General features: G+C 47.7%; 1 protein-coding gene across 7 annotated transcripts; it reads left to right on the forward strand.

Moving 5' to 3' along the window:
* Nucleotides 1-114: 114 nt before the first annotated feature.
* On the forward strand, nt 115-20,754 carry LOC147006757 (semaphorin-4B-like). 7 transcript variants are annotated; one of them, XM_085867902.1, is made up of 18 exons: nt 115-873; nt 1,021-1,192; nt 1,634-1,853; nt 6,646-6,700; nt 6,885-7,004; nt 8,603-8,754; nt 11,002-11,064; nt 11,569-11,667; nt 11,849-11,960; nt 12,072-12,191; nt 12,370-12,515; nt 12,918-13,105; nt 13,403-13,526; nt 13,718-13,919; nt 15,677-15,792; nt 16,433-16,620; nt 17,079-17,143; nt 19,344-20,752. In XM_085867902.1, the coding sequence occupies exons 5-18, from the start codon at nt 6,887-6,889 to the stop codon at nt 19,697-19,699; spliced, it is 2,049 nt and encodes a 682-aa protein (XP_085724028.1). In that variant the 5' UTR covers nt 115-873; nt 1,021-1,192; nt 1,634-1,853; nt 6,646-6,700; nt 6,885-6,886; the 3' UTR covers nt 19,700-20,752. The 7 variants fall into 7 exon arrangements, with proteins under 7 accessions (XP_085724028.1, XP_085724029.1, XP_085724030.1 ...); XM_085867903.1 differs by lacking the exon at nt 1,634-1,853; XM_085867904.1 differs by lacking the exons at nt 1,021-1,192; nt 1,634-1,853 and having other exon boundaries at nt 115-837.
* Nucleotides 20,755-21,445: the final 691 nt, after the last annotated feature.

The following is a 21,445-nucleotide window of genomic DNA, read 5'->3' on the forward strand; positions in this document are numbered from 1 at the left end:
TTTTTGAAGTTAAAATTTTTTGTTTTAATATCTAAACATGGCTGCTGAACCACGTGCCCGATGACGTCATAATTTTTGCTCTTTTGATCAATTTATCCCCAGATGACCTTCAAAATTTTTCACGCTGATCGGATGTAGCGCAGCGTTCCACGTGGGAGAGGTGACTTCAGGGCAGCCATTTTGTGTCCATCGTGGAGCGATCAGCACGGACCCCGCACGGGAAGCACAAGTTCTCGGTACGGAGTGAACGTCACGTACCGCGTCCAGAACCCGAAACCTCGGCTGAACCGACCATGGACCTGCGGTTCGAGGGAGAACCCCCCCCCCTCCTGGATCGACCGCGTTTCCTCCATCGGAGCCGTTCGTGGGGTCCACGGTGGTGGTTCTGTGATCTTCACCGGAGAGATCTCGGGTCATCGTGCGTGTCGTGACCATTACATGGAAAACACAAAAGATGATGGTTTTTTTAAATAAATAAATCATCATTTCTTCTTTAAAAGTGAGTTTTGGGTTCAAAGTCGGGTCGGTTTGTTTACATCCCCGGGGGAGTCAAAGGCACGCCTACTTGAAGCCACGCCCACTTGAAGCCACGCCCACTTGAAGCCACGCCCACTTGAAGCCACGCCCACTTGAAGCCACGCCCACTTCAATCTGCCAAGTGTGTCTTACTCCCTCGGCTCGTCTCCTATTGTGTACTCTCTGTCTCATTGTCTCTCTCTCTGGTCCGTGTGTTGAGGACTTGGTCCGATTTCCCCCTGGTGATGTGGACGCCCTTGCTCGCCGTTCTGTGTTCTCTCTGCACCTGTGAAGCTGAGACTCCATTTTTGTTGGTGAGAGGTGGGTTCAAACCTCCCGGTGAGGAAGGTGTGTGCGGTGAGTAACGGGTACACAGGAACGTCTCTCCGTCTATAAACCACATCCTTGTTTACCTTCAATGTACATTCGACTCTGGCACACACGAACATGGCAAGTGACCCGGATTTTCGGGGTTTGACCCGTTTTGTTTGTGAAAACCCGCAGACCCGTTGTCGTGGGGTCTAAACCCGTATTGGACGGAAACAATTCACTCTCGAACTTCTTGGTGATGTTTATCAGAACCTTGGAACACTTTAAATGGCAGGATTTGATTCGATTCGGATTGTTGGGACACACGACACCGTCGAATCACAAAGAACTACAGAGAGAGCTCCAGGTTCGAGTACAGTGCGGTGTCCCATCCTATTTCTTTGTCTGCAGTGCGGTGTCTCATTTCATTAATATTTCATTACCGTTAGAATTTGGAATATGGTAACTTATGGCATGAAATATCCTTCATGTTGATGAAAGGTGTGAAACCTGTACCTGCTGGTTGCATCATTTTTCTGTAAGTGCAATTGTGTCACTGAGGCAGTGCCCCTGTTCCACCTGATGTTATTGATCCACCTATAATCAACACACCTGGTGTTATTGATCCACCTATGATCAACTCACCTGGTGTTATTGATCCAGCTATGATCAACCCACCTGGTGTTATTGATCCACCTATGATCAACCTACCTGGTGTTTCTGGTAATGTGGAATGTCATGTTAAGCATGTTCATCTTGTCGTTTTAAGGGTTAACTGGAGTATCACGTGACACTCTGGTCCCTGCAGCTGGATTACACAGAGGACGGTGAAGACACCTCGAATTGGGCCAATTTCCGTACGCCCATCCCGTTGCACGTTTCGTGAGATATCCCCTCCCGGTGAGCGCCATACCATCATGGACGACATTGAAAACAGACCCAGATCAACACCGGCTCTCGACTCCAACACCGGCTCAAGCCTTCCATCGTCATCACCAATCCCTCTGCCTTCCTCGCCACAATCAATGGTCAGAGTTGCTGAGATGACAAAACCTTCCCTTTGGTGTCATTGTCCTCACAATGCACGTCATTCATACAACACTTCAATCGTTGACCTCTTTGGTGTAAAGCCTGACTGCTCCGGACGCTGGTGCTCAAGCAGATGGTGGCGAACCCTATCGAGAATTATCCGAGCAAAGACCTTGCCCGGCACTGAGAGCAGCGTCACCCCTCGGTAGTTGTTGCAGTCTTGGCGATCACCCTTCCCTTTCCAGAGAGGGACAACAAGGCCCCTCTTCCAGTCAGTTGGGATGATGCCTGTGTTCCAGGCAGAGCACAAAACTGCATGCAACGACACGAGTGCAGCATTTCCACCAGCCTTGAGAAGTTCGGCATGGATGCCACAGATCCCTGGAGCTTTGCCCCGTTTCAACTGGTTCACCGCAGCCCGTGTTTCCACAAGCGAAGGTGGACCACAGTTGATTCGAGGGTCAGCAACAGGGATTGTAACACCCTTGACGTCCAACTCGACAGCTGGGGGATCAGCCTGGTACAACCGCTCAAAGTAACCGGCCCAGCGGGCCTTCACCTCAGACTTCTCTGTCAAGAGCCTACCACTCCCTGCCCTAACTGCAGTGCTCCGAGGGATGGGCTTGGATGAACGTAATGCGCGAATTCCCCTGTAAGCGGGACGAGAATCACCTGTCCACAGGTGATGCTCTACCCCTCACAGATTCCTCGCACATAGGCCTCCTTGTCCACCCTCAGTGCACGTACAGTTTTACGCCTCAGCTCCCTGAACAGCTCAGCTCTGCCATTCAGCCTGGCCCTGCGACTCTGGTCAATGGTATCCAGTGTCCCTTGAGAGACAAAATTCTTCTTTGCCCTGCGGTGAGCTCCAAGGCATCCACCGGCAACATCAAGGACGATGGTCTTGAAGGTAATCCATAACTCTTCAGGACCTACAAAAGCACCCAGACCCCCTAAATGTCCACTCAGCCTGTTCGCAAACTCCTCAGCTACTCTCTCATCCTTGAGCTTGCCAACATCCAGCCTCGGCTGGGATGGTACCATTCTCCAGGATTTAAGGTGCAGCTTTAGAGTTGCTACAACAATTGAGGAACTGAGCACTCCGGTAGACCCTGCAGTTCTGGATCATCCTCCAGCGACCGTCAACGAGGACATGGTCAATCTCCTTTGCCACACCGCCAGCGTTGGAATACCAAGTCCAGCGATGAGCTTGTGGGCGCTGAAACCATGAACCAGCCACCCTAAGTCCATGACTTCTTGCAAAGTCAAGGAACTTAGTGCTATTCTGGTTCATAGTTCCTGACCCATGGGGACCAACACACATCTCATAACCATCCCTATCAGTTCCAGTCGATGCATTGAAATCCCCCAAGACTAGAAGTGTATCTCGTCTGGGGCACTGATCAACCACAGACTCGAGTGTGGCGTAGAATGTGTCCTTCACGGTGAGATCACTCGCCTCAATCTGAGCAGACAGAGACCAGGGAAATGACACCTAAGGAGTGACGAATCCTTTATCTCACAATCCGCTCGTTGACCGGTGTTACCTCAATTATCATTGGGGTCAGCTTATTGGACACAGCTACAGCAACTCCTTGGGTATGGTAACCACCAGAGCGACCAGACCAACAGTAGGTGGAACCAGCCACCATTATCTCGCTGCAATCCGGTCTCCGAACCTCAGAGAGAGCTGCAATCCCGATGTCCAAGCGCTTGACCTCAGATGATAACAGAGACAGGTGATCATCCTCTCTTAGGGATAGGACATTCCAGGCACCCACCCGAAGGGACCGCCTCAGGTTAACCCAAGGAGACCGCCGGCTGGTGGACGACACCTCAGCACCACTCCGACACACTCTCCCGCAGTCTGACCCAGGGATGTTACCCCATGGTTTCCCTCCTTTCATCAAAGATTGGGGGTCCCGAAGGCTTTGCCCCAATCCCGTCATCCGGTGAGCTGCCCTGCGAAGGGAAAGCTGCACAGGAGGTACTCCCACGGAGTGGGTTTTCAGATTTTTTTGTGTTTTGCGGAATGAAGGGTTTTACGGTGGCCGGAGTGCAAATCCTGCCTCCAACCTCCTAATAAGAAGTGACCCAACTGCAGGAGGACGTCCGCAGACACAGTTGGGCACTAGATATGGATGGCCGCTGGCTCACAAGGAGCTCCTCCGCCCTTTGACAGGTTTTGTTTTTAATCCTGCTGGGTGTCCATATCCAAACACCCTCCTCACCAGAAAACCTGGTGGGGGAGACGGTTTAGTCGCCGACAACCCGACCATGGAACAGGTTAGTACAGGTTTACATGGTACCTGTAGCAGGTCACAGATCTAACCTGACCTGACACACGAGACGAGATGCGACCTGACACACTACGCTACGCGAGACGCTGCTAAAAACGTTGAGAAACGCTGGTCTCGACTCTCGAGATCTCGAGTCAATCCACTCTGTGCGAGTTTCTGTCTGTGACGTCAACGCTGCGATTCGCTGAAGTCAACTTTTTTTCGGGGCGGGGCATAGCAAGTTGTGAAAAGCACCAGAAATGATCGAAATATTGCTCTAATTATCCCATTTTTGATTAAAAAAAAAACAAAAAACGGGTGATTTCTTCACTTGGAAGGTCAAGTTAATATTATATATAAATAACCAGAAAGTTTTGCATGTCAGGGGACCTTTAAATGAGGATGGAGGTTTGATGGTAAAAATCCCGGCTCGCAGTTCTTCCTGTGTATGGCTCACAAGTTCCGCTATGCTGGCCATTAGTTTTAGGTACGTTATGCGATCGTTGACAAACGTTACTTGTAAGTTACTCATAAGTCGAAACACGTCGAGGTAATGTTTAGCGTCAGTGTTCCATATTCCTTGGTTTTTTTTTTGTTTTGGTTTTTTTTCTTCGGTATGACGGTGATGTTGACACTTCGATTTCTCGTGCCGTTATAATATAATATAATTAATAGGCTGCCGCTCAACGATTTAAATCATAACCGCACTAGAAATTGAAGTGTCAACATCACCGTCATGCCGAAGAAAAAAAAAAAAAACCATGGAGTCTGGAACACTGACGGGTTCCTCCTGTGTGAAGCCCATTTTTATATACCAATTCCCCTAAACGCTGTCAATACGCCATTATACGGTAGTTGTAAGTTAGAAACACGTTCATTTAGTTATTTGGTCGTCCGGAAGACGTCAATCAAATGCGTCTACATACGTCAATGTGCGTTGGAAATACGGAAGGAATTGGTTCAAACCACGTTACTCATAAGTTAGAAATAACTTTCGGGTACGCTAGACATGAGCTCGACGTGTTTCGACTTATGAGTAACTTACAAGTAACTTTTGTCGACGTGTGCCAACGTTCGCATATCGTGCGTACAACTTATTCCCATCGCATGCGGAACGTGTGAGGCATACGGACAGTACGTCGTAAAATTTTTAACACGTTTAAAATTACAAGACGTACTCCACTTACTTCGACGTATGATAGCGTACTTTAGCGTTCTATTCACGTATACCAAACTTACCCATACCGTATTCGACGTGCGCCAGCGTTTTAGACTCATTTTTCAGAGGTCGGCATACGCTGGCAAGATCGCCAAGATGTGACTGCGATGTTGACACTTCCATTTCTCCGGCGGTTATGATTTGAATCGTTGTGCGGCAGGTTTTTAATGGGCTACGCCACGTGATCGTCGGCGATACGTGCAGCGCGCTATGCACAAGTTAGACTATCGTTGGGCATAGGTTGTGAACGCCGACAACAGGCTAAGCATTCGTTGGTATAAGTTATCTATAAGACAACGAAACGTTCTGTGTCCATAATTAATATGTTATGCATACGACCAACTCGTTATGAATACGTCCGAATCTTTCAAAAAAACATCAAAAGTTCAACGTAAGCCAACGTTTTACATACATTTTGATACGTTGCCATTGCTGGCTAAAACGTCAAGGTGTGACTGGGCCTTTACCTCGCTCTTCACGGAGCGGTCGAAGCAGCAAGGGTTTCACTGGGTGGTTTGCCATTGCCTTCCCGGCAGTAGTTCGGGTAGGAATTTGTAATTTGGCTGCGGTGCCGGCGATAGCTTGCCCACTCTTCGCGGAGGACACTGTGGGGCCCTCTTCCACGTCTACAGACTAACGTCGGCTCCCAGTGTCGCGACCATCCGAATTGATAAAAACTCCCTGCCTGTGGCCATCCCCCAGGGCAGATGCCTGGCCCATCCCCATGTCCTTGAGATGCTGATCAACATGCTGTAACCACGAGTCACGTGGTCGGCCCATTGACCTCCTCCACTCACGAGGCTCCCTCGCTGAGAGAGTCCGATGAGCAGGATCACCGTCAGGAAAACGAGCCACGTGTCCATACAGCCGCAACTGACGCTCACGGACTATGCAGGTAACAAATCTCATCCGAGTCTCTCTCAGCAACCGCTCGTTGGACACAAAATCCGACCAGCGATGGCCAAGGATTCTCCGAAGAGACCTGAAACCAAAGGAATTAAGTCTCCGTCTCAGATCCCTGGTCAGAGTCCGAGTCTCACATCCGGAGAGCAGGACTGGAAGCACCAAGGACCTGAAGACTCGGACTTTCATCCTCCCGCACAGGTACCGGCAGAGCCACAGCCCATGATCGAGTGAATCCATGACTCCCCAGCCCGACCCAGACGTCTATTTTATTTTTATTTATCATCATTATTTAAATATTACACTGATTATAAAAAATTATCATTTTATTTGATTTGAAGTTGGTGGTTTAACAGTTTAATGAATAAATGTCCTCCTCCTTCCATCCAGGTGTTAATTAATTAATCCAGGCGTGTTCGTCTTCCTCGTAACTCATCTTCACGAGGTACGCGGTGGCAATCCTTCCCTCTTTTGATTTTTCTACTTCCTATTTGTTTAATTTAATTCTGTGAATGAACTCCAGGTCGGTGCTTTTCCTCAATGTGAACAATTACCTGAAAGCCCCTCCCTCACCTTGTATGCCTCACACCTGTCCTTTTGTCCTTTCCCTATCCTCCTCTGACTCCAAGACATGGTGACCGTGAGGGTTCTACGGAACTTGTGTATCATGAGCGTCGCCACCTTCATGCTTTCTCTTTCCACAACTGCCTTGCTTGCACTGAGACCACGGGTCAACAAGACTTTAAATGGTGAGTGAACGTCTCTCTCTATTTCCACCATTCCGACTTTTATCCTTGAAAACAATTTTAAAAACAACATATTACACCTTCTCTTCCAGCAATGACTCCAAATGATGTACGAGGTTGTGCGGTGGGATAGAGGAGGATGCTGCTGACGGGTTTACAGACTCATGAGTGGAGTGGATGCTGAGACTGGGTTGACCCCTCTCGACCCTGTTGATGATGAATTTCCACGCGAACACCTCGAGGGTCAGGCCCGCAGAAGCACACGTGATGTTCTGAGAGATGGATATCTCACAGTCAACTCGTTGCTCCCGAAGGATCATCAAGCGAACCCACCTGTCCGATTCCATGATCAACCGCTGGAAGAGGTTTAATCTCTTGAACTCGTAGGCCTCATCACCAGCCATGACCTCTCGTAGGCCAACCACAGTACAGCTGTGCTCCAAAGCCAGCCACAGGCTGGACGTCATCCGTCATTCCAAATGTTTCCTTGAAAAATTTAAAGCCCTGTACTCAGACTAGAAGGCCTTTGTCCGTGGAGTGCTGCTCTCCCCTATGGTTCGGAGCCCCAGCATCTGGCGAGAGAGAAGCTGAGTTGGCTCGGTTTACGTGTGCCGTGTGGACGACACCCGACTCCCAAAATCAATTTCCTATTTCTGAAATTGACATTGGCCATCATTATCGTGGCGGTCAACAGCCTGCCATCCTTCGAGGTCGGCGAAATGAGTACCGCTTACTGCGAACAGGGCGCACTGTATGAGCGGCACAGCCGTTCTCCCTGCAATGCTGCAACCGGCAGCTCCAGGCTGCGTACAAAATAATGATAATAATAATAATAATAATAACAATGAAAAAAATCACTCACAGTGAGACACTTGGCAAAACGGAACGGCCATCCGTGGAGTGCTAAGCTCCGCCAGGCTGAACACGAAACATTTTGTGTCCACCGATCGGTCGGATCTGAATCCGGACCTGAACCAAAATCGAATCGACTTGTTCTTGTGATCTCCCCAACTCATCCACCTCGTTTTGTCATAATTGGTCCACAACTTTCTGCGATATCATGACGTGTATAGTTATTTTGGCCCCGTCTCTCTCAATGGTGAAGAATCACTTCAAAAATTAAATAATTCTCGTATCCAGATCCGGATTCGGATCTTCACCAAAATTAAGCGTTGCTGTCCTTGGCCATTCTCCCACGGACACGAAAAAATTCAGACCCATTGCTTGAAAACTGTGGCCAAAGATCGTGTGACAAACAGACAGACAGACAGACAAACGCTGCAGACAAACATACTTGCCCAAATTGGTCTTATCCTATCATATGATGGCAAATGATGATGTTTCTCAAGGTCTGAAGAGAGGGAAGTTACTGTTGCCTGCCGATCTGAAGGATAAGGGACGTGACGTCAGAGTTCCAACACCTATGTCACCTTGCCCCGATCTTGGATCTTCCAACCCCGATGTGGATTTCATCTGACATAAAGAAGTTGAACATTTTGTGCATTGCTGTTTCAGGTGTGTTTTTGAGGCTGCCTGACGTACCTCCCTCCTCCTTCCTTCCCAACCCCCACCCGTCCCTCCCCACTTGGTCACGCCTTCAGAATGGGACGTCGTGGGAACCTTCTCTCAGTCCGGGATCTTCAACTACTCCATTGTGAGGATGAGCGCAGGTGGAGGTGTGCTGTACCTGGGTGCACGTGACACCATATTGGCACTGAACCCCAGGAATGTGACGGAGGAGCTGCACTCCCAGGTACTGCACCCATTACCCTTACCAGGACGCTTGTTCTCGTCCGAAAAGGGTGCACACAGCATCATCTATTCTCATCCCCCATCCTGACCCGTGATCTTTATTAGCCCATTAACCCTTCCAAACCCAACCGTCTGACTTGTTGAATTCAATGTTTCCTCACTGTCGGCGGTTTACACGCTCCGTTGGGGTTTCCTTCCCTTTGGTGTACGTGTGTTGTTCGTGGTGCCGAACCCCCAGCCCATTCTCTAACGACTGCAATTCAAGGTCATGAACAAACGTACAGGTCAGCTACCACTCAGATGGATCTTTGTCAGTTGGTGTCTGTGACTTCTGAGTGACGTTTCATTGACCACATCAACAGCGTAACGTTTGTGCAACTTGTATTTTGAAACTTATAACGTTTCTTCATCAGCAGATACAAAGTCAGATGAGGAAGTTCATCGTTACATACAATGTCCAACTCCGATTCCTGCGTTCAGTTGTTTCCGTGCGTTGTCTCAGATCTGCCGGCCCAACTCACGCGTGTCCACCTCATCCTCTGTGGCTGTCGAACCATTGAGTCTTGTCGCGTTGTGTTCTCTCTCTCTCTCTCTCTCTCTCTCTCTCTCTCTCTCTCTCTCTCTCTCTCTCTCTCTCTCTCTCTCTCTCTCTGGCCCCTCTGGGATGATTCCATAGCTCAAAGGAATTCTTTCCCTCCACACCATCTTAATGAGTTTTAATCAACCTGATTGTGATCGGCTCCACGTGTTAACAACCACTCTGGACATTAACACCTCGTTCACTCATCGAGTACGCGAACGATCGAACACAGCGTTCATCACGTGTCACCCGTCTCACGACACCTCCCCCTCGTGGATTTATATAGTATCACAGAACAATACTGTGACTTCCAGCAAATGCGATTCCAGTCCATGCTGGAAGTTTAATCTGAGAACGTTCCAGCAAGTTCACAAATTCTCACTCACTCACTCTCAAAATCTCACTTACTCACTCAAAATCTTCCTCACTCACTCTAAAAATCTCACTCACTCAAAAAAACTCACTCACTCTCAAAATCTCACTCGCTCACTCTCAGAATCTCACCCACTCACTCTCAAAATCTCACTCACTCAAAAAAACTCTCTCACTCAAAATGTCACTCACTCAAAAAAACACTCACTCAAAATCTCACTCTCACTCTCAAAATCTCACTCACTCAAAAAAACTCACTCACTCTCAAAATCTCACTCACTCAAAAAAACTCACTCACTCAAAATCTCACTCACTCAAATTCTCACTCACTCACTCAAAATCACAATCATTCAAAAAAACTCACTTGCTCACTCTCAAAATCTCATTCACTCACTCTCAAAATCTCACTCACTCAAAAAAACTCACACTCTCAAAATCTCACTCACTCAAAAAAACTCACTCTCAAAATCTCACTCCTCAAAAAAACTCACTCACTCACTCAAAATCTCACTCACTCAAAAATCTCACTCACTCACTCTCAAAATCTCACTCACTCACTCTCAAACTCTCATCCACTCACTCTCAAAATCTCACTCACTCAAAAAAACTCACTCAAAATCTCACTCACTCAAAAAAACTCACTCACTCACTCTCAAAATCTCACCCACTCACTCTCAAAATCTCACTCACTCACTCTCAAACTCTCATCCACTCACTCTCAAAATCTCACTCAAAAAAACTCACTCAAAATCTCACTCACTCAAAAAAACTCACTCACTCTCAAAATCTCACTCACTCAAAAAAAACTTACTCAAAATCTCACTCACTCACTCAAAATCTCACACTCAAAAAAACTCACTCACTTTCAAAATATCACTCACTCACTCAAAATGTCACCAGGCAGTTTACAGTACAATACTGCCATCGACAGTCAAGATTAGCTCGTTACATAAAGAGGTTTGTATGACAATTTACCGATACATGACATCAAACTGTCAATTTTATTCGTTCATTTCCAGGCATTCACTAATGCTTACAAATACCACAACATCTAGTTTTTAACCCACACTCACGTCCTCTCTCCTCTTTTCCTGTTCATTCCTTTGTTGCTTGTACCCAGTTGTTTCCCCACTATCCCACTGTCAGTTCGAGCTTGCTCTTCCATGAGCCTCGCTCTTGAGAGAATGAAAAAAGAAAGGTAAAAATTGTTTTTTTTAAAAAAACTTCACAAGTGCAGGAATCACAGTGTACGGATATCATCGAGTGCCAAAGAGGATTCTGAAATTCTTCTTACAGGTTCATTGGAGTCCTCCTTTGGACGTAAAAGAGGAGTGCACAAGGAAACAACGTGATGTCATCGTAAGGACCTTTACACTTCCACAATCAGCCACACCTGCACGTTTGTTTTCTCCACCTGTCCGATTCTTCTTTTTCTCTTCTTTTCACCCCAACCTTTACATATCGTTTTTCAGTCGGTGCACCTGTAACCCTTTGTCAGGCCTCACCTGTTCCTTTAGCCTTTTAGCAATGCATGAAATCAACAAGACGTTCATTGAGGTGTGTTCACATCAATTTGTTTACCTGTCTGCCAACACAGGTGGGCACGAGCCTTCAACAGGTGGACTAGTTTTCCATCCTGCATTTACCTTTTGTTACCAAGATTGACCGGTTAAGAGACGATGCAGGTTGTAAAATTTAATAAATAAATCTATATTTTGTCATCCATCAGGGTTAAGGGTCATGGACGGTTCGTTCTCTTTGTTTCCCTTTGAGGTAGTTTTGTAGTAAATAAATAATTGACATGTTTGTCACGTGATCGGTTACAAAAGGTCGCGCTCCCTTGTCGTGTTGCCTCGCGTGCAGACTCACTGTTTCAACTTCATCCGCGTTCTTGAGGAGGTGAACGACACACATCTCCTCGTCTGTGGGACGTACGCATTCAAACCAATGTGTGCCTTCATCGTAAGTTGTTTCCTTCTTTGGGGGAGTCGTTTGATCATGGGTCAGGGTCCGTACATATATTACGTACGAACATGTCCCCTCCTCAACACCCACCTTTCACATAGTCGACTTTCACAGTTCACATGCTGCTACCCCACTCCCTCTTCCACCCCCCTTTGGTCACCCCCGTCCACCGTTTTAGGACCTCGAGACGTTCTCACTGGTCCGCAAGCAGTCCGGTGATGTTGCTCTCTTGGATGGTCGAGGGATCTCTCCCTATGATCCTGCTCTCTCCTCCACATGGACCTTTGAAAGTGCGTTTTTGATCACGGCACAGGTTTTCTGGTTCGACAGGGACACATTTTCGGCGTCGTGCAAACTTTCTTTCTCGAACGTTCCCCAACCGACATTTTATGCTTGTCCAGGTGGGCAGCTGTACACCGGCACGTCCATCGACTACCTGGGCGCGGAGCACGTGATCCAGCGCTCTGTGGGAACTTGGACCAAAGATGTCAATCCCATACGTCAGAATTCCAGGCTCAACGGTGAGTCAAGACCTTTCACAAGGAGAGGGTGACGCCTCTGCAAGGGTCTTCGTGCGGGCCGACAGGTGCTCCGTGTACCTTTATCTGTCACTCGGACGTTTCCCGTCGGTCGGATTTTGTCGGTCTGTTGCCTCTCCCTGGACCGCGGGTTTAAACAACGGCGAACTGGTCCTCATAGATCCGAGGTTTGTGGCTTCCGCGTTCATACCTGAGGACCCGGACAGCTCTGAAGATGATAAAGTGTTGTTCTTCTTCAACGAGAGGACGACTGAGTTGAAGACGCATCGCCGGACGATGGTGCCTCGAATCGCTCGCGTGTGCAAGGTCGGTCCTCACCTCCCGGAACGTTTCTCCTGACTCTGGGTCTGCAGGTGGAGAAACCATTTTGCGGTTGGAATAGCTTTGGGTTGTTGTGGGACACGAGATAGACACCCACACCTTTTACCTGTATTTTCCCTCCACTCTCTTACTCCCTTGTCCTCCCATCATCTTTCTCTTCTTTCGCTACTCTCTCCACTCTTCCGTTCTACCACTTGTACCTAACCCTAATAGTACCGTACAGGTGTACAGGTGTGGTGGTCCTGGGATTGATGTGAATCTCTCATCGGTTTCCTTACGTGGCCTCGGAGTTTTTTTTGTGAATCTCCAGGTGTGTTCTCAGTTTATCCGCTGGAATCGTTTTGCCGACACTCGATGGCATCTCGGTGGCCATGTTGTACTTCGCAGGGTGATAAAGGTGGTAGCCCAAGATTGTTCGAGGGCAAGTGGACCTCCTTCCTCAAGGCCCAGCTGGATTGCTCGCTCCCTTCCGAAGGCCTCGATTTCAGCCTCATGCAGGACGTGTTCCCATTGCGCACGGGTCGAGGTCGTGGTGGCGAGGAGACCATTCTGTATGCGACGTTCACCGCCCAAGAGTAAGTGCTCGGATCTTCCTGATTTGTGATTTGTTGGACGAACTTCCCGTGGGGTATCTAAAGGAGTTTTCAAACAACGGAGCTACGGCTCAGGAAGCTGACCGGAAGCCATTTGTCGATCTCCCGGTACTTGGACAAGCCAGACGCTCAGTGGTTATGACCCAGACAGAATGCTTTGGTGTGTTTTGCTGTTTCATTCGGATTTAGACCGACGAGTCAGACAATGGCCAAACTGTTCATTGGTGAATGTACATTTTATGAGAATAATCTCCTTCCTTGTTGCCTTGTGTCGGACAGGGGCAAGCTGTCTGCCGTGTGCAAGTACGACATGAAGTCGGTACACGAAGTGTTTTCAGGCGCGTTCGAAGACCACCGTTGTGCGACTTCCTTGGATCCCATCCCCGAGCCGAGACCCGGACAGGTTATTGACCGGTCCGGAATCCACGCACGTACAAGCCTCGAACTTTGGGCTCAAAAATCCACCCAAACATTTGATCCCTCGTTGTTTTGTCCGTTAAACGATCCAATCGCCGCACGTACGGTGACGCAGGAGCCTGGAAATCCGTTTTCATGAATTAATGAGGACGTGCTCTGTTTTGTGTGCTGGTGTAGTGCTTGAAAGGTCAACACTCATGGTCACTGCCCGATGTGACCTTGCAATACCTGCGTGTCCACACGCTGATGGATGCACCTGTACAACCGAGCACTCGCACTCCTCTCTTGCTGTCCTCAAACGCACGCTACACTCGTTTGGCCGTCGAGAGGCTGAACACCCTGTCCGGCCGGCAGATCGACGTCTTGTACTTGGGCACTGGTAAGGTTATAAGTGGGTAACCCCGCTCGTGAAGCGCAATGAGTGGTTAAGCGATTGGTTCACTTTGTCTGTCTGCAGACCTCGGTCTACAATCGAAGAACAACTGAATTTCAATTTAATGTTATATTTTGAACCCACAACAACAGCAATGGGAACACGAACCTGCACTCGATCAGGACTTTCGTTCTGAATTTGGCAAATTGCACGGAATCTTGTCCCGATCGCAAATTTGCACAGACGTTTAGGGTAATTTATTTACTCTGTCCGCTTGTCTGGCAGTCGAACAAAATTGAAAATAATTCCAAAAAGGAAACTTACTCTTTCGAACGATATCACAATGGACACAAACAACAGGTACTTAGAACTGATTTCACTTGTTAAATCAGGTGGTGTAAAAGATGGCGCGTCAATGGCGGTAAACTTCTGAATTTTTATTTTTCGCACAGCCTTTAAAATCTTGATTGTATTTAAATTTAATTAAATATTTGAACACTGTCGAACACAAATCACCTTGTTGGCACTTCCAAAAACCTCCAGGTTCGCAGTACCTGGACAATTTATTACGCCATCTCGACCAATGAAATCTGCCGGTCACGCTCTCAGCGGCGTGGAACATCGAGATTCATACAAAATGGCGCCTCGTAAGAAATCCACATCGTGCTCAGAAATGCAAAGCAAGAGCTTGCGTCCAAACATTGGTCCGGGAGAAACCACGTCAGGAAGTCCGGCAGAACATTTTCCATGAAAATATCTGCAGAACAGACGAAGAGTGGCAACTGACCTCCGGTGAGAGAGCGGTTGAAGAGTTGAACCCATGTCCGCACCAATCAGGTTCACCACGCGTTTCTGGAGCCGATCGAGTAAAGATGAAAGTGGCGGGCTGGTGTTCCGGCCCAAATGTGGCAACACTACTCCACGAGGGGACTGCAGTTGTCTTATAGAGGTCCTCTAACCTCCATGAGGATAAATACATTTCTGGGATCGCTGAGACTGCTTCCAAGCGAGTTGTTCGTCTTTTGTCGAGCGCAGAGGTCGTCACCTCCTGATGCTGTTTTGTACCTGCACAGGAGAACTGTTGTCCCCTCATGGAGTAGTGTTGCCGCATTTGGGCCGGAACACCAGCCCGCCACTTATCTTCACTTGATAAGCTCCAGAAATGTTTGCTTTTTCCTTATCTTTATCTCACCTTCCCTTGGCCCCTCACTCGGAGTGTCTTCATGCCTTGTTTGGGGCGATTTCCATTGACAATCGAAAAAAACCGCAGCCATGGACAGGAAAGGGACAAACAGACTGACCCGGGTACCTGCAGACAAAGCGTGTATTTCTTGTACGCACAAGCTTCCGAAGGATGCCATCGCGTGTCAATGTGTTCACATTGTTTCACCAAAAAATCATCGTCGGGCCTTTCGACGTGGACCGTTAGTTTTCACACATATGATATTTCCTGGTCAATCGTCTCTTAACGTCCTTGGATCACGTAAGTTAGAGTACATTGATCACGAATTCACCAAAAAAAAATTTTTATATGAATCACTGGTTGGAATTTCCACCTGAGATGAAAATTGGTATCCAGGTGAACGACTGCAGAGTTTTACTTCCCAAGGGAAAAGTCTAAGGATGTGACTTTATCACAAAAATGTTACCTGGTCTTCACCTTCGCGTTTCGACTCGTACGTGTACAACTTGCTTTGACTCGGACACCGTCCCGGATTGTTTTGTGTGCTCTCTTCCTCGTTGCATTCCCTTTCCGGTCGCAGACACAGGAATCTTACACAAGGCTGTCCACATGGATGGGGAAGTGCACCTGCTCGTGGAGCTGCACCTGTTTACAGACAACCAGCCAGTCCGCAACCTCCTGCTGGACCCACGTGAGGTGTGCACCACTGTTGCGAGGTGGAGGCCGTCTGTTCCTGATACGTGAAACACCCTGCAACCCATGCTTACAGAAAACAGACTTTTTGGGATGCGGGCCGCACTTTCCATCCAATCGTCATGTGACTTTGTTCAATAATTATCCATGGGTCGGACCTCCGATGTTAAAAGTTTTGTGCCAATAGCTGAAGCGGTTGCAGAGGAAACGAAGTCAAAAACAAATCAAGGTAAAAAAAATTGAGGACAGAAGGAAAAAAGTGAGGGCCTCGGCAGACGTTTCACAACATGGTCAAGGGTGGTTGTGGACGCCTATTACTAGTTTAATTGTTGGTCGTACAGGTTCACTTGAGGGTTACGGGTAAAGGTGGGAATGCCACGAGAAGACTGGTAAGGCCAACCTGCGATTTCCTTCCCTCCAATCATCGAAGAGCACCTTTGTGTTCTCACTTCCGGCTCACCTGAGCTATTGTTGCACACCGAGGTCAGGATCGTCTTTCCAATGATCCTTCGGTCACTGAACCTTTCGATTATTTTGATAATCCACATCATCGTCTTCACCAACCGTTATTTCGACCTCGTAAGTGATGTTTCAACACCTGGAGGTCCTCATCTTACCCGGACCTGTTTTTTTCTCCATGCAGGGTGCACTTTACGTCACTTCAGCTTCCAAGGTGTTGCAGCTCCGGACTGCCAACTGCGTGATGTTTCAGACGTGCGACGACTGCCTATTGGCACGTGACCCTCATTGCGCATGGGACCCGTCGTCCAATCGATGCCGACGTGTGGGGATCGCTTCCGATTCCAGGTGGGACCGCGGTACTCGGGACAGGTGAGCATGCAGGAGCGAGGAGTAGGTATCCTGTAAATGTGTGACCACAATCATCGGTCTACCTTGGACCAGGACTGAAGCGGTTTTTAAAAGATGTTTGGACCTGGTTTCACATTTACGAGGATCCCTTTCAGTTCCTTCTCATCGGCAAAAAAGAAAAGCTTAAATTTTGAAGTTTAATTTCCTGTTACTTGGTAGACCAGGGTAACTTCTGTTGATATGGGAAGAGAACCGTGATTTGTCTGCTTTTCGGCCTTATCAACCCCCTCCCCACCTCATCCCTCCGCTCCTTAGATAACCTCTACATGTACAACCACCTTGACTTTAACTGGGAACCTCCATTTACTCTCCTCATCACGCCGTGGGTGTACCATTCACCGCTCGTATGATCATTCCCATGTTTGTATAAATCTTGCTCACAAACATGACGTCAGAGATTGTTATCTCTTGCCTACCAGGGAATGGCTGCAAGATGTGGAGAACGGAAATGCTTCAGCTTCATGTCCTTCTTGGGAGGCTCAAGGTACGGTGTTGCGTTGCTGTGCGAAGGAAATGCCTTGTGGTTGTATTGTGGTGCCTTTCGTGCACGCGCCGTGTACGTTTTCAGCGACTCGCTTCTGCTCGCTGGGGAAGTTTTAACTTGCCGTTGCTCGCAGAAAGAAATCTCGAAGAAAAATCGTCTTTTAAACATGTTTCAGCATTCAGACGAAAGAGTGGCAATTTCAAAATGGTTGACCATAATTGTTGTGTTTCTGAATGCAATTCAGACTCGCGGAAATTGGAAATACGAGAAATATTCGTGGATGAGAGGTGTCGAGTTCCTACCATGTCTTGTTTTAATACAAGCGAGCTGCAGTCGTGGATAACACACAAACACACAAACACTAACGGAGGTGGATACTTTGAGACCTGGGAGGTCTGTGTGCCATGTTGTGAAACCTGCATATAAAGATGACAACCAACAACAAACACACACACACACACACACCTCACAAATACTGACCAAGAACTTGTGATTCTTGGGCCATTTTCGGTGACAATCCTTATCTCGTACACACACAATATACTATAGGGTGCCCCAAACATCTCTGTTTCTCGGGATTTCTGCGAATGTGGCGCCGAGCATTATGGGGTGGATTACATCATGTTGAAAATCCTGTATTATCTTGATTACAGACTGCTTTGTTGTTAACAACGTACCAAATGCCTTATCATAAACAACAACAACAACAAGAAAAACAGGACCACTGGACCTGTAGCTTATCTGGGCCCTGGCCTACTGTTGCAACCCAAATTCGGTAGCATTCTGACTGGTGGGTCTGGAGAAGAAGAATCTTGAAGGAATTAATGCGACGGCCATTTTGATGCACTTCCAGTCATGTGATTGGCACGGTCTCCGCAATTTCATTTCAGGACCCTGTCCTTATGTTGTAACCCAAATTTTGTAACATTCTGACTGGTGTGTCTGGAGAAGAAGATTCTTGAACGAATTTACACGATTTTCCCAAAATTTGACTAAGACGGCCATTTTGACACACTTCCGGTCACCTGATCGGCATGACCTCCGCAAGTTAACATCCTTACCCTGGCCTAATGTTGTAACCCAAATTTGGTGGCATTCTGACCGGTGGGTCTGGAGAAGAAGATCTTTGAAGGAATTTATGCGACGGCCATTTTGATGCACTTCCGGTCATGTGATTGGCACGGTCTCCGCAATTTCATTTCAGGACCCTGTCCTTATGTTGTAACCCAAATTTTGTAACATTTTGACTGGTGTGTCTGGAGAAGAAGATTCTTGAACGAATTTATGCGATTTCCCCAAAAATTGACGAAGACGGCCATTTTGACACACTTCCGGTCATGTGATCGGCATGATCCTCCTCAAATTAACATCCCTAACCTGGCCTAATGTTGTAACCCAAATTTGGAAGCATTCTGACTGGTGGGTCTGGAGAAGATTTTTGAACAAATTTACACGATTTTCCCCAAAATTGACTAGGTCGGCCATTTTGACAAACTTCCGGTCACGTGATCAGCATGACCTCCGCAAGTTAACATCCCTAACCTGGCCTAATGTTGTAACCCAAATTTGGAAGCATTCTGACTGGTAGGTCTGAAGAAGATTTTTGAACAAATTTACGCGATTTTCCCCAAAATTGACTTGGTCAGCCATTTTCATAAGCTTCCGGTCACGTGATCGGCATGACCTCCGCAATTTAACATCCCCAACCTGGCCGAATGCTGTAACCCAAATTTGGTGGCATTCTGACTGGTAGGTGTGGAGAAGGTTTTTTTTCAAGAAATTTAACAAGTAGGCCATTTTGACATACTTTAAATCACGTGACCGGAACGAGCTTCACAATCCCTGTGACCAGTCAGGAGAGGAACGTTGCCGCAAAATTTCAGCCGGACCGACCCAGCGGTTTGGCCGGAGAAGTCGAAATAGGAGACGGACGGAGGGACGGTGCGTGATGACAACACCTCATCTGGAATTTCAATTCCAGATAATCTGCCAACAGCAGCGAATGCAGAGCACAGTAGTTGTGAAATGTCTCACGTTTGTATTACATCCGGAGATGCGTTCCGGTGAGATCAGCTTTGTTGGCCTGGTGGAATATACTGTTTACTAAGTTCCCACTCGTCTTACTCCCCGACTCGTTAACTAGACCTCTTTGTCGACCTTTCATCTCGATACGTACCCAACGCAATTTGTGTCCCGACAGTTGCATCTCGAAGGAAAGTGGTCCAGAAGGAAAGGAGCTTTGAGCTGCATTGCCCGGTACCTACATTACTGAGCACATTCGCCTGGAGACATGACCGGAGGGTCGTGGACGACGGTGATGTCTACATCCTGCGGTCAAACACGCTGGCGGTGCTCGCCGCCAAACCGGAGCACTGCGGTACTTACGAGTGCCTAGCTACGACGTCCGGGGTCACCAGGTCGATGGTGGTGTACACCGTCACCGTGGTTTGTGGAGGTGGTCGTGTCACGGTGGTGCTTTCATATGTCCTCCTTTTTTGTTTTGTTGTCATTGGTTTCCTGTTGAAGTTACTTTGCACAAACGGTATCTCAGATTAGGATCGCGTGTGCAAGTGCAAGTCCACCGAGAGTCGGTCTCTCAATTGCTGCTTGCGAATTGTATACAGGTGCAGGTTCAATGGTGCAGGTACGCCAGAGATCTACACAGTAGTTGTTAGAACACGGCGGACAGGTTTGAATCCTGAGATCAAGACCAAAAAAAAAAAGCCAACAGTGTGTTCACACAGGTAATCTGTGCTAACTAGTTTGTAGTAATTTTAAGGAATTTTAACCAGCAGTAAAGCTTTGGCGCTCACATAATAAATATTTAGTATGGCCAGGTGCCAGGTAGCCGGTGGATCTACTTGTCCGTCGTGCTCCAGCAAGTATTTTTTTGCTCCAAGAATATTTTTCAATGAATTCCTTTGACTTTTCATTGCTTTGATAAATGACGTGCATCTCTCCAAATATGTCCTGCAACTACCCCTCAACTCTAAAGGCCTTTTCTCTTTGCCATTCTTCATACCGTATCACACCCTTCAATCCCCTCCGCTTCACCGTACCTTTCGTGTCGCTCCTTTCCATCTTCGGCTCGGATCATATCCCATCATCAACAAGCGTATCTCCAGCAGGGTAACGTGTCCAGAGCTGAGCAAGAAAATTGCCAAATTAGAACGAATCGACAGTGGCGGCATTTACAACACGGAACTTTGATGCAGAAGGGGACCATTTGGCCCATCGTGCCTGTGCTGCACCTCCACCAGATGAAACGAGATATCTGTCGGCTGCCAGCCGACGATCGGTGCGCAACAAAGCGTGGCGGTGTGTTTTTGCCCCTGACGAAACGCAAGCAATTTTAAAACAGAGAAAGGGTGGGAAGAGGGCAAAGGCGAGTGCGAAAAAGTGAGTGAGCCAAGGGTGCGCGCACCCGCCTGGAGGAGCACGCTGTGTCAGACCAACAAGAAAGACAGAAGAGGAAGGAAAATAGAAGCTGAGAACCAGAAAGTCCTTTCAAAGAACTTTAAATTGGACAAATGTTTTCAAAAATGCACACAAGACACCAACCTGGATGGCCACAATCAAAAAGGGCCAAAAACAAGATCCATTTCCACGAACCCGAACCCTAACAGCTTGGGAGAACAGGAAACCAACAAGGAAAACATGGCAGGCACAAGGCCTCCAGCCACCAAAGGGCACGACCCCAGGCGAAGGGTCAAACAGGGAAGGAGGGCATAAGCAAGGAGATAGAGGCCAGCACAGCTGGGTCAACCTTGTGCCATATTCTCTTCAACAGTTTGATGAAATTAAGGAACATGATTCAACTATTTAGGAGTTCAAAACAAGGATTCTTAAAGTGAGTTGCACAAGAAATATATTTGCTATCTCCTGACTCGTGATGTCATGATGTCGTCACAACTTAACTTGCACTTTCTTTAACTGTTGTCGTTTCAACTGATGTAAAAGTGATGAATATTCTTGAACTTGCACAAGTCCGGAGTCAAAAATCCAACTCGACAGTCCAATTATGAGACACTCAAGATGCTCTCATGACACTCAGGACAAAATGCCTCCGCAAGGCCTTGGGCCCACGGTACGTTTGGTTTAACCACAAATCTTACGGGTGAGGTGAGATTTCAGCACAAATCTCATGGTACGGAGCAAGATTTGCGACGAGGGCTACGGGAAGCCCCCGGACCAAGTTGTTTCAAACGGTCACGGCGAATGGTCACACGATGAAATCAACATGGAAAGAAAGACGGTGTGTTTCTGCAAAAGGAAGGGGAGGTTAAGGTTCAGTCTTCCCGC

This window comes from Eptatretus burgeri, unplaced genomic scaffold, assembly GCF_056783735.1.
Source record: "Eptatretus burgeri isolate ZD-2024b unplaced genomic scaffold, Ebu_testis_v1 Ebu_testis_scaffold_3154, whole genome shotgun sequence".
NCBI lineage: Eukaryota > Metazoa > Chordata > Myxini > Myxiniformes > Myxinidae > Eptatretus > Eptatretus burgeri.